We start from the raw sequence: 13,278 nt of genomic DNA, 5'->3' as shown, positions 1-13,278 counted from the left end.
CATCCTTATTGCACAATACATCTAAATATAAACTACCTAATCACACACACATTAAGAAAAACTAAACTGCAATCTATCTATCTGGTACTGACACTTTGAAGCATCACTGAATACAACAGTTGCTAATAAGAAGCATTTGTCTGAATGAACGAATGAATGAATGAATGATTGGTGTCACCCAACAGTATTTTATACAAATTAATGCCTCTGACATGTAAGGATCTGTGCTAAACACTGTGTGAGATTAAGCTGAATTTAGCACGGATCCTGCCGTATGGGAAAGAACATCCCCTTAAATCACAATAATTAAAGATAGAAAGTTATAAGGAATTTAACATGGTAATGATAAGACCATGTAGGAATTTAGGATGAAGAGAAAATATTCAATATCTGAACTGTAAGGAAGATTTCACAGAAAAAAAAGTGGTATTTTACTGGAGCTTAAAGGGCAGAAGAATTTGGGCACAGAGAGGAGGGAAGAGCATTATGGAACAAGGAATGGCATAAGAAAGACAAGAGTACAGGCAGAAAAAAAATCACAATGGGTATAAGGAGCCACTAACAACTCAGTGTGACTGAAGCATAAGATGAATAGTGCACAGGGATGTTGAAAAGAAAGGTCAGAGCCTTAAGGGGGTATGCTTGAATCCAAAACTAAGGAGTTGTGGTTTTAAAAAGGAGGAAGCCAGTAAGGTTGAATAAGGAGGAAGGTTTTAGTTCAGACCAGCAGGGAGCCATTCCAGCAATTGGCTTTGAGCACACGTATAAAATGAACACAACACTGTATAGATATCCATTTTCTTCCTAAAAGTCACATGACTGCAGCCAGGTGTAAATTTTGTCTTTGATTTATGTTAAAATTAGAAAGGCATCACACTTCTGTGGTTTCCATTTTCAAGTGATAGGCACATACGGGTACTTCCTGAAAGCACTACAAACAACTAATGGACAATGTCATCTTAAAGTTGTTTTTAACCATCCCATAATTATCAACACAGAGGATAGATTTCAAGTGCCTTAGTCATTAAAAGTAAAATTATGGACTAAAGCTTTTTTAGGAATAAGGTGAGCATGGTTGTAACTATGTAACTACATTAAAGAGCCCATTATAGTATTTTAAATCTGTTTTCTAAATATGCTGGCTCATTTCAAAATGATTCCCCATAAAATAACTTGGGCTTGAAAGGTGTTCTTCAAAGTCACACTCAAAGTTTAATGCAACTGGTTCAGACTGCTCCTTTTATTCCTTACAAATAAAGTATAATTTTACATTAAGCATCTTCTACTTAATAGGTGATCAGTAAGTAGAAGTCGCACACAGACTTGGCAACTTATATATTCAGGAAAAGTAGGAAGTCATGAATTATTTTAAATCCATGCACTTTATCAATTTTGAATTAAACTTATACATGTAAACCTCAATATATGTAAAATAAATGACACAGCATTTATATATCATATTCACATTATGAAATTTTGAAAGATTATTTGTGATCATGTCTTTCTCTACCTTTCTTAATTTTATTTTTTAAATTTTATTTGAGAGAGAGAGAGATTAAGTGGGGGAGAGGGTCAAAGGAAGAGAGAGAGAGAGAGAGAGAGAGGAAGACAGAGAGATTCTTACTCAGGTTCCACCCTCAGCAAGGAGCCTGACACAGTGCTTAATCTCACGACTGTGACATCATGACCTCAGCTGCAATCAAGAGTCAGATGTTTAACAAACTGAGCCACACAAGCACCCCTCTTAATTTTATTTTTGATTTGAATGGAATTGTATTGCATAAAAATGTGATATAAATAATAGTCATTAGAGTGTCAATGCCATCATGTATAAAATTTGGGAGGGTTTGGTAAATATAAGGAAGTTTATTAAAAGACTAAGGAGATATCATGAGAAAAACTGGTACAAGAGAAAGCTGAATCAGGGGTGAGGTTGGTGTCTGGAGAACAGGGATGTAACCCCAGAACTAAGTAGTAGCTAACGTGTTCCCAGGACAAGTCACTGTATGGCTTTGGAGCTTCTTTTTCTGCATTTCCAATAAACAGCTACACTTGATGACTGGAAATGTTCCTCAAAGCCTTCGAAATTTTGTGATTCTACATGTGGTTCAGTAAAAATCAAGGCCAAACAAATAGGCCTGGGAAACTTCCAGTGGGAACACGTATGAGTTGTAGCCATTCATTCTTTAATGTCACAGAGGAGCAAATGGTATTTTTATTTACAATCCTTCCTCTGAGCTATGTGTACAAACGATAATTGAAAGTAGAGATAGGAAGAAAGAAAGACATCAGGAACTGCATTTAAAACCTTGTTTTCCAACTTTTGGATTAAAGTAGGAAATCATTTCTCAGCCCCAAACTGCCATTTATTTACTCAACTATATTCACCCATTAGGTTCCCTCCCCTGCCCCTACAGAAGTCTCTTTTGACTTCTCCCTATCTCTAGGAATGTAGTTGAAGAAAACATTTGTCTGGATGAAACAGACAACGCACAGCCCCTGTGTGAGGCTCATTGGTTCACACAGTGATGAAACTCTGGCTTCTCCATCTGAGCTAAGTGGTCCTGGCAATCTTTAAATATAACTGTCCTGCAAAATCACATGGCATCTAATGCCAAGTGTGCAGTGACTAAAACCAGATGCAAAATATGAGAGAAATTCTGTTCAAAGCCTGCTGCATTGAAGAATAATGGCTCTACACATTCCTGGTCTAATCTGAATAATACTCTGCAAATATTTCAGATGATTTTCTCACATCTACCCCAGACCAATCACTTTGACTGGATTTCATGATTTTACTTGATTAACATGAAACTCATCCATAACTAATATATCCTCCTATAAGGTGATCCCTGAAAAAAGGTTCTGTGGTCACAAAAGTTTGGGACATGTCATCTACTTTATCTTAGGTGTTCTCAGTGCATGTCAGTATCTCAAAATCTTTGCAAAGTCCTAGAACAAGGAGCAGATGAATTTATTTGACTCAGCATTTCCCAAACCTACTCCCTCCCTCATCTCCCATGGGAAACCTGTTGATATCCCAGATAATTGATGTATTCCATAGAACTATCTGGAAAATGAACTAGACCAACGTTGTAGTATAGGCTCAGGTTTATATCAGATACCAGAACCTGAAAGTGTAGAGAGTAAAAATATTGACTAAAGATATATCAATAGGGAGATCCAATTTTGTGGCTAATTAAATGGTTCTGATGAAGTTCAATGAATCCTTTTGAAAATAAACATGATATTTGTATATTGCCAGTGTGTTGTAAAAGTAAAGCACAATAGCAAAGAAAAGAAGCTACTTGCTACCCATTATCACTGTGCTTCTTTGAGGGGACTTTCAAGAGAGTAAACTCTAGATAAAAGGAATTACAATATTGTAGCTGATTTCAAAGAGGATTTAGTCTAAGCCTCTCATCTTCAGATGGGGAAACTAAAGTCAAATGACCAACCCTGACTAAAATCTAGATTGTCTGACTGAGCAATAGAAGGACTGCAATTAATACTCAAGCCTCCTGACTGGCTCCTTGTCTGCTGCCACTCATGCAATCTACACCTTTGCTTCGATCACTGTTTACATGAAGTTCCCTCCATCTTCTGCTCCTCACCAGTCTCCTCAGTGTACTTTCTTTACTGGTATCTTAAATACCTTACACTGTATAAACTCTCCCAGAGATTTGAGTGATTAAATCAACAGATTGTCAGAACCTAAAATGCCTAGCACAGAGATCCATCTGTATATAGTAGGAGCCTGACTGGTTATTTGAACAGTCTACTTCTGTCTATACCACTCTCTGTGCCTTCTAGAACCTTGCCTTGAATTTTGAACTACAAATTTAATATTGGTTTATAAAAATATTTGTTTCATGGAAGCAAGTTGCCATTCCAAATAAAACATCAGATCCCCACAAAGCCTAATTTTGATCACCCATAGTACCTATTCCAGTGGTAGACACCAACAGGAAAGCCAAACAGTACTCATCGCTTAGAAATTAGAGGAGTTCATAGGGTGCCTGGGTGGCTAAGTTGGCTAAGCGTCTGACTTTGGCTCAGGTCATAATCTCATGGTTCCTGAGTTCAAGCCCCACATCAGGCTCTCTGCTATCAGTACAGAGCCCACTTTGGATCCTCTGTCTCCCTCTCCCTCTGCCCTCCTCTGCTTGCAAGTATATGTTCTCTCTCTCTCTCTCAAAAATAATAAACATAAAAAAAAGAAATTAGAGGGGCGCCTGCGTGGCTCACTCGGTTGAGCGTCCGACTTCGGCTCAGGTCATGATCTCACAGCTTGTGGGTTCGAGCCCCACGTCGGGCCCTGTGCTGACAGCTCGGAGCCTGGAGCCTGCTTCGGATTCTGTGTCTCCCTCTGTCTCTGCCCCTAACCCCTCACATTCTGTCTCTGTCTCTCAACAATAAATAAACATTAAAAAAAATGTTAAAAAAAAAAAAAAAAAGAAATTAGAGGAGTTCAGGAGATATTAAAGTGACTATTAGTTCTATAACCCAGTAGCAGGAGCCCCTCCCCTCCTCCAAATCATATGTTAATGGAAAAGCAAAAACAACCAAGTATATCTCTGATCAAGAAAAAACTCAAAGGGTGCCTGGGTGGCTCAGTCGGTTAAGCGTCCGACTTCGGCTCAGGTCATGATCTCACGATCCGTGAGTTCGAGCCCCGCGTCGGGCTCTGTGCTGACAGCTCCGAGCCTGTTTCGGATTCTGTGTCTCCCTCTCTCTCTGCCCCTCCCCTGTTCATGCTCTGTCTCTCTCTGTCTCAAAAAAAAATAAACGTTAAAAAAAAAAAGAAAAAGAAAAAAACTCAACACATATTAATCATGAGCACACATCAACCCTGTTGATTTTCCTGGATTTATATATAGAACACTACAAAGACCAATTTTTTGGTTAAGTCTTTTGGGTAGAGGCAGAATAAGAAGCATAAGAGTATCAATATAATATTTTGCTCTGTAGAAAGAATAAGGAAGAATAACAAATATGGTAAACCAAATTCACAAGAAAGCCATGTAGTTCACCCCAAACTTGGGAACTCACAGAAGGCAGCCCTGAGTTAGGAGCAGTGGAGTGGCACCTTTCTTTTTCCCAACCTTCAGGGGGCAATCAGCAAGCTAAACTGAACTACTCATTTGCAAAAGATTGGGTTGGTAGGGAAAGAGCACAGATGAGGGGAAATTAAGCCAGCCCTATTTTCTCTCACTCTTTTTAAAATTCTTTAGCTAAAAAAAGACTCCAAATAATAGCATCAGCTGCTAATCTAAAATGTTATCTGCTTGTCCTGGCCCACCAGTCTGCTCCCTGAGTGCTTTTGGCTATAGAGTGAGGAAATGGAGAAGAGATAAAGTCTGCTTAAAATTGGAAGTATCAGATCTTAGAGGTGGCATAACCTCAAGAGATCATGTGGCCAGGGAATGAAAACCTGGATAGATAGGAGTCCTATCTAGAGATGAGGCCCAAACAGGTTAACTGTCTTACCTAAGGTCTCTTACATAGACAAGGGAAGAGGTTGTCTTCTGCCCCTAACACAAGGCATGTATTCTTCACAAGGAAAAATCCTTCCTAGAAGCCAATGGCTCCACCTTCAAGCCTATACAACTAAAAAATGAAGGGACTGCTCTAACCTCTCTGTATCCTAAGTCCACCTTAACCCGGAAGGTGATAATAACTGTTAAGATACTCCCCACACATACTGCAGCACAACGCATTAATGGCAATGATGAGCACTACACCCTTGTCTGATGTGGTAAAACACTAGGGTAACAATTTTGGTGTAGGCTAAATCATGGACAGCTAAGAAGGTGAGCCCTGGGGGTACCTGGGTTGCTCAGTTGGTTGAGTGTCCAACTCTTGATTTCGGCTCCAGTAATGATCCCAGGGTCACAGGATCAAGCACCCCTTTGGGCTCCATGCTGAGCATGGAGGCTGCTTAAGATTATCTCTCTCTCTCTTCCTCTGCTTCTCTCCCACCCCACTCTCTCTCAAAATAAAAAGATTAAAAGGCATATCTCTAGATTTAGAGACGATTATGCTTAAAAGAAAAAAAAAAAAGAAAAAGAAAGTGAACCCTGGAGTCAGACTGGTTCAAATCCCATCTCTACCATTCGATAACTGAACAGCTTACTTAACTTCCCAAGCCTCAATTTCCTCATCAGTAAAATGAGAACAGCATGGTATACAGATGTTATGAGGCTTGAACGAGAGCCATGCCAAATACTCAGCACATAGTACCTGGCAGCAACTAAGTGCTCAGTGAATGTTAGCTAGTATTAATCATACTCTACACGTTTTTCCACAGATCTTTCAGAGATATCCTCTCTTAAATATTCACAGCATTGAGTTCTGATTGTATCCAGTGGAAGCCTGGAGAAATGGCCCCAGCACCGTCTGATGTTTTTTGCCTCTACCAAAATGAAAGGCATTTATGTAACGTTATGGGATTAAAAGCAACCACCACAGTCACCATTACTATTGCTACTATTGCTATTACTACTACTTATACTACCATACTTGGATTACTAGGAGTGTTTTGTTCTCTCTCCTATTTCTGTCCTTCTTCCTTTTGGTAAGACTCCACTTTCTCTATCGGTACCTTTGGCTTTTATTTCCTCTGTAAAAACATACACGATATTACAAATGCCACCTCTAGCGCTGTCGGTCTGTGTGATAATGGGCAAGTTTCTTAAACCTCTCCGACACTCGTTTCACTCATACATATCTAACACAGGGATATCACGAGGATCAAATAAAATAATACCCATAAAGTGCCTACACATGATAAAACCCTTAGTAAATGTGAGCTACTTCTCTTTATTATACAATGGATTTTTGGATTTGAGGCAGTACCAAATTCTCTCCCTCTGCTAAAGGAGAGAGAACATCACGTCTTTCAAATAGCCTGTATGAAAATGTAAATATAGTTTAGAATATTTACAAAAAGTTCACCTCTGCAAGCCTCATTTTCCTGAATGTCAAGACTATTACAATAGCAACCCAAATTAAAGTCCTCCATTCAGACACCCAATTGCTAATGCTGCAGAGGATTTACTTATTTTGAAAGAATATCTACATTTTGGAAACCATCTGGTAGGTTTCCGCTGGGAAAGAGTCATAGTTGATTTATGGCATGCTCACACATGAGAGCAGTTTGGGAGGAGGAGGTGGGCAAAGAAGGAGCATGCATGCCCCACCCTCACCTCCTAGCTGGACTCATAAGATTCATTGTGAGAGGCTTCTGGTACATGCAAGCCAGTGGCAGTGGAGGGACTGAGGAAGAAGGACAAAGTTTCATGACTTGCATTGATTTTGTTATATGGAAACAGATCTTTTAAAGTAATTCAGATAAATCTAAATTAGAATTTAACCTTCCTTATCTGTTCCCGAAAGAGGGCAAGAATATGGAGGAACAGAAAGAAAACACAAGGGCCTTGGCTGGGAACAAGGTGGGAGTACAAATAATGATTTCCTGATATGTCAAAGTCCTTGTTCCATAACCAATGCAATGTTGGGCTAAGACGACACAAACTTTTAAAGGAAGCTTCAGACTAACCCACCTTATTCTCAGAGGTTCGATAAGACTTACTGCCAGTTCTCAGGCCTCACTTTGACTACCGTAATATAGAGCAAGCAGTTCATATTATATTTATTCTTCCCCTCTCCCAACTTCAATGATAAGCAACAGAATGAGGGATAGAAAGGGATGAAGATATAACCCACAACTTGCCAGAAGCTGTCTTTGTGAGGACTGCTGTCTCCAGCAGGGATGAAGGCACCAGACCGGCGGCAAAACATGCCCTGTATGTGATGCTTCTAATTTTACAACCCAATGGTTCTAACAAAGAATGGGGTGCAGTCGTCAGCTAAAGCTCAGTCCACCTTTCATGCCGGGAATCTTCCAACTTGGACAACAATTAGTATGGTGGACTGAAAAGCCCATCTCTGATTCAGTTTTACGAGGGCTTTGATTCTCTGGCCAAGTGCATACCACTACTCGGCAGCATGGGAAATACAAAAGCAGTGGCAGTACAGGCTGGCAAGGGGCTGGCCTGAGCGGGTTACCGCCAGGGAGAAGTGCACATAGAAGACTTAAAAAGGACAGGCTCTGGTTGGAAAGATAAACATATTCAACTATCACAGTCTTAACTCCGCTCACCTCCATGGCCCACCTAGAGAGAAAACACAAAGTATCTGGATAGGCTGAACAGTGGCGTCATGGTAGGACAGCTAGAAATGGAAATAAAAAGTCAGAGTTCTAGCTCCAGTTCTGCTGCTGACTTCTTTGTGTGGCTACATACGTATGAGCCATGCTTCATGGGCTCTGGGCAGCTGCTTTGGGGTTTTGTAAGCGTTATCTCTAAGCCTTAATACCTTTATTAAGAAAAGATACATGCTAAGAGTATCTACCCCATGGCACAGAGGGAATATTGAGATGATCTACGTCAAGCACTGAGCACACAGCCTAGTGTACAATAAGTCCCAGAAAAGTTCAGTGGTTCACACAACTGTCTGTAAAGCAAGCAGGATGAATGAGCTCAGTGGTACCTTATAGCCCTAGCATGGATTTTATTCTAAACTTTGGGGAAGTGAAAGAGAAAGGGCTCTGGGCATGCTATTCAAGAAATCTAGGCCCAGAATATCGAAAGCAAAGGCAAGTTTTCCATGCCATCTATATAATGGTGAGGTTTACATTTTATAGTCTTGAGTTAACATTGATTATTGCCAGAAAAGTCAACTGGCAGGTTAAAATAATGATCACAGTGCTTAGAAAGCACTACGCACACAGAACAAAGTCATTTTCATGTGGCTGCAGTCACATACTGGGAGGCCTGTGAGCTGTAAATTCCTGGGCCTGGATAAAGTCTTTGGTTCTTTGAGGTTCCCCTGGTAAATCACTCACTCTTGAATGAAGAGTCACTGAATAAGTCAAGAACCACCTACACTTGGATTATTACTGTCATAGGAATGGTGTTCCTTGAAGATGGGCCTATAGCAGGCCCTGTCTACAAATATTCACGATTACTACCTTGTCAAAGTTTGAATGGGGCTTTTCCTATATATTTTGTGACTTTGCATCTCCTTTCCCATTCCCAGTACACAATAGGACCTTCATGCCACAGCTAGTCCAAGAGGACAAATGACAAAACAGAAGCTCTCCTGGTGCTTAAGGGCCAGAGGACAGAAGTCATTCCAGTAGACAGTGGTGCCTCCAGGTATACCCAACCCATGTCTCCTGGTTTCCCAGAGTTCTGTAGACCAGAGCTGGCCCACCCAGGGTGGCACTACAAAATTCTACACACTCTATTAGAAATTCAAGTGTAGACAGTATCCTCAACTAGACCAACCTATTAGATATTAATGTTCAGACAACACCTACCTCACTCCAGACCAGCATGGTACCGAATATGACCTGTAACCCATCAAAGAAATTGTCCCCTATGATGATCACAGTCGCGCCTCCCGTCGTCCATCCTTCACTCGGGCTGATGGCTTTGATACAGGGAGTAGCTGCTTTTCAACACACATGAAAAAGAGAAGGAGTCTGCTGTTAGAACCAAACTTTAATGATGGGAGACTTGAGAAAAAGAAAAAAATATATCTTTTATCTTTTCACTAACAGGAAGTCCCTCAAGATCTCAGAATTTTCTAGCTGCTTTAGGACCTAAAACCTAAGGGTGCAATTTTCAATTTTTAAAAGCATTTTTTTCATTGTTTCTATTGACATACAAATATTTTACCCAAATAATTTTCAAACATGAAATCTTATGAAATAAAACACAGAAGCAAATTTTAATTCATGAGATGTTAAAGATTAAAAAAAATTAGGTGACTTCTTGGAACACATTGGAAACATTATAGAATTGCTTCCTGATTAAACATACTTCCCAAAGTTAAATCGATAGATTTTTAGATAGCATTTCTGCCCAAAGGGAAGTGAGAAAGAGAGGAGGCTGGAGCAGGAAAACATTCTTGCTCCATGCCTTCTACCTATAACATGAACACAGCAACATTTCTCACAAAAATCATTAAGCTTTTTTTTAACAAATGACACAGACCCCATTTTATAGATGTAAAGTATGAAGGTCACTCAGGGTGAATTATGTAACCAAATAGCTGAGTCAGGGCTGAACCACAAAATGTCTCATGACCTTTGCTTTGTTGTCATTCCCAGGCATAAAACTCTAGAAAGGACTTTTTAAAAAAAATTTCATATCTCTTCTCTTTCCCTTATAAATGGCCCTTGGAGATGGGAAATAATTTGCAAACACCATGATTCTAAACAGACTGGAGGTGGTTTGTCTGATGAGTACAGCATACTTTCAATGCAATTGCTAGGCATAAATGTAATTGTAGGATTATGTTTTTGAAATCTCTCAGAGGGCACCAATGATTTTTAACTCCACAGTGCCATGCTGTTGTTCTCATGATTACTTTTATGAGCAGAAACAAAGCAAAATTCTAAAGCAAGGGAGATATTGCGCAAGGAGAGGAAACGAGACCCTTCTCTTTAATAAAAAAGTTTATTAAGTATCCAAGACTGACTTTCCAAATATTGAAGCCAATGAGAGCACCAGTTAATTTTAACGGGAAGAAGCTGGAAAAAAAACTATTGGCCTTTGTCAAATTTGGCAAAATGTCATGCTTTAACTTTTGCAAGAAGAAAAGAAAATACTAAGCCCATCCCGGCGGGACCATCGTTCACGTGCCACCACACAAACAAGTAGAATGGGTTTGATTTTGATTCAAATTCATCTTATAAAATAACACAGAGAAATTAGGAAATATCCAAACTAAACATTTCATGTTGGCTGAACTCACAGTAATGCATTTATAACTAAAACTAGGTAGTTCAGATGCCTTTTCTCTCCTTCACTTTCTCCCCAAAACAAAATAATTAATCAAGAAAATGTAAATGATTCATAACTTGAAAATTCTTGTCCAATTTTTAACACACATAAAGGTTGTGATCAATGCTCCATACGCACAGGACTTTTTCTTAAGCAAAATTTTTTCTTCAGAAATAAAGATGTTTAAATGCATGACTGAGTATTCCCAAACCCAAGGTAGAATATGATGTATGATTTCAAGACATTTATAAGAGAAAAAAAGTACATGTAACAATTATGTAGAATTCCTAAAATAAAAGCAGTTTGGAAACACGCTGGTTAATGTCTCAAAATCTCAATTCTTAATTTCTAACTCAGCATACTTAGTTGTTAAAGTAGAGCAGAAAGGGTGCCATATCTCCAGATACTTCTGAGAAGAATAGGATCTTGGTTTAACTGAACTGGTCTTGAAAGAGTCTTGCCTAATGGCAAAGTGTGAAATCTAATGGTATCATTAAATGCTACCCCTGTGACTACTTTCATAAACCACAAAATAGTCTTGATGTTCATTATCTGTATTAGCTTTCTTTTAATTTTTTAAATTTTATTTTTGTAATCATGCAAGCACACTTCTCTACGTAAAGAAGTGTGCTTGCACACTTTAGACTCCTCCAGGCTTACTTAGCATTGCACAAAAGGAGGCAGAAGACTGTGTTGGATCTGTGAGAGACTCTCCTATAGCAAAGTTGTTCTGATAGTATGGTGAAGCTGGTTTTAGAGTTGACCCCCTCCCGCTTCTTTCCATTTGTTATTTGTAGGATAAAAAGGGCATGTAAGTATATATGTCTATGTGTGTTATGTGCTTTCAAACACTTCCTAAGAAAGTGATAATGTTTTCAAATTCTGTGAGCAACCAACCAGAAACAAAGCTAACTGTCAACTAGCTAAAAGAAAGAAAGATCATCAAGCCTCCAGAGATAACATGGTGAGGAGACAATATGTGACACCATCTTCCTGGCTTTTTAGAGAAAAGAAACCTTGAAGGAAGTACTCCAAGAAGAGAGTGACATACTCTTCGATCCATCCTACCTCTGTACTCAACCATCCACTATCTTAGCTTAGAGACTAGATGCCATTCCTAGAACAAGTAAGTCATGCAGACTTTTTTTCTGAAGTTAGGCTTCAGAGGGTTCTAAAGGTGCTCCTATACATCTGTGTATCATAGTGGTCTTGAAAGGAAGCTCTGTGGTATTTCCCCACTGGGAAGTTTAGAAAATATGTAAAGGACTCTGGGCTGTCCCACTGAGAGACAGAGGTGGGAAAGTAATGTTAGTGGCATTTAGTGCCTGGAAATCAAGGATGCTAACTATCCAACAGTGCACCGGATATTCCCCCAAATGAATTATTCTAAGATGTCAGTAAGACAAGGTAGAAGGCACTGTGACTAGATAAACAGATCAGTCTCGAGGGCAGTTACTAAGAACTCACAGATTCATATAGGCCAAGGCAAGAAACATAAACGAATACAGCAGCTCAGAGTCTCAGAATAAGCATGAGATGAATGGCCCCTGACACTAAGAACTGGGGAAGGTCTAGCCACTGGTACTCCCCACACAAATGCAGGTCAAGTGTGGTCTGGTCTTCTGATCTTTTGAAAGAAGCTGGGAACGAGATTTTTATGTGAATTTCCCAATCTTTAAATGCTGGCAACTAATTCAATTTTCTTAAACGTGTAGGCTGTAAACAAAATGTTTATGGGGGTAAATTTAACGCCTAGGCCACCATTTTACATTTTTATCCTATTCACAAACCTGCCAGACTAAAAGCAGCTCAGGAAATACCTGCAAATGTACCTAAACTACAGGTATCCAAAAGTTCACTGCAGCAAAAAATTCAAGAGTCTAGGTGCCCCCAATAAGAGAGTGGTTAAATAAATTATGATATATCCCTACTACAGAATATTAGGAGTGCCATCAGAATGGCTGGAAAAGGTTTCTATAAACTGACATGGAAAGATATCAAAGTAGGTTAGGTAAGTAAAAACACAATTTATAGTCTAATGAATAATGTGATTTTGTTAACTTAAAAAATAATATATATAGGAGCCTATATGTGCACCTGTGCTTGTGTGTATGTAGTTACACGTGAACAAAGGTCTGGAAGGACGTACATCCACTGTCCCCAGTGGATCCATATGAAAGAGCAATGGCGCTGGGGTGGGGCTGAGGGGGCAGGGAGACTTAAATTTTACTCTATAGAAAGCCAAATGGTTTGAATGTTTTCAATGAGCACACATTAAGGTAATATGTTATCATAATAAAAATTAAATAACAGAATAACAGAACACTTAATTCTGTAAGAGATAAAGGTACTATTTGGAGCACATTGATACAAATTTAAAAAAAAAAAAGAAAAAAAGCCCAGCTGTGCTGACTAACAGATC

The 13,278-nt window shown here is 39.2% G+C and overlaps 1 protein-coding gene across 6 annotated transcripts in view; it reads right to left on the bottom strand.

The window, feature by feature from the left end:
• The window catches only part of EBF1 (EBF transcription factor 1), a 389,100-nt gene that overhangs the window by 90,269 nt on the left and 285,553 nt on the right, over positions 1-13,278 (bottom strand). For 4 of the 6 annotated variants that reach the window (XM_042948157.1, XM_042948186.1, XM_042948166.1 and 1 more), the window contains exon 9: positions 9,386-9,516. In XM_042948157.1, coding sequence (XP_042804091.1) covers positions 9,386-9,516 — 131 coding nt within the window. Of the gene's footprint in view, positions 1-9,385; positions 9,520-13,278 lie in introns of all 6 variants that reach the window. The other 2 variants (XM_042948148.1, XM_042948176.1) reach the window with 1 other exon arrangement.

This window comes from Panthera leo, chromosome A1 (genome assembly GCF_018350215.1).
Source record: "Panthera leo isolate Ple1 chromosome A1, P.leo_Ple1_pat1.1, whole genome shotgun sequence".
Taxonomy (NCBI): Eukaryota; Metazoa; Chordata; class Mammalia; order Carnivora; family Felidae; genus Panthera; species Panthera leo.
This window is presented reverse-complemented; position numbering and strand designations above follow the sequence as displayed.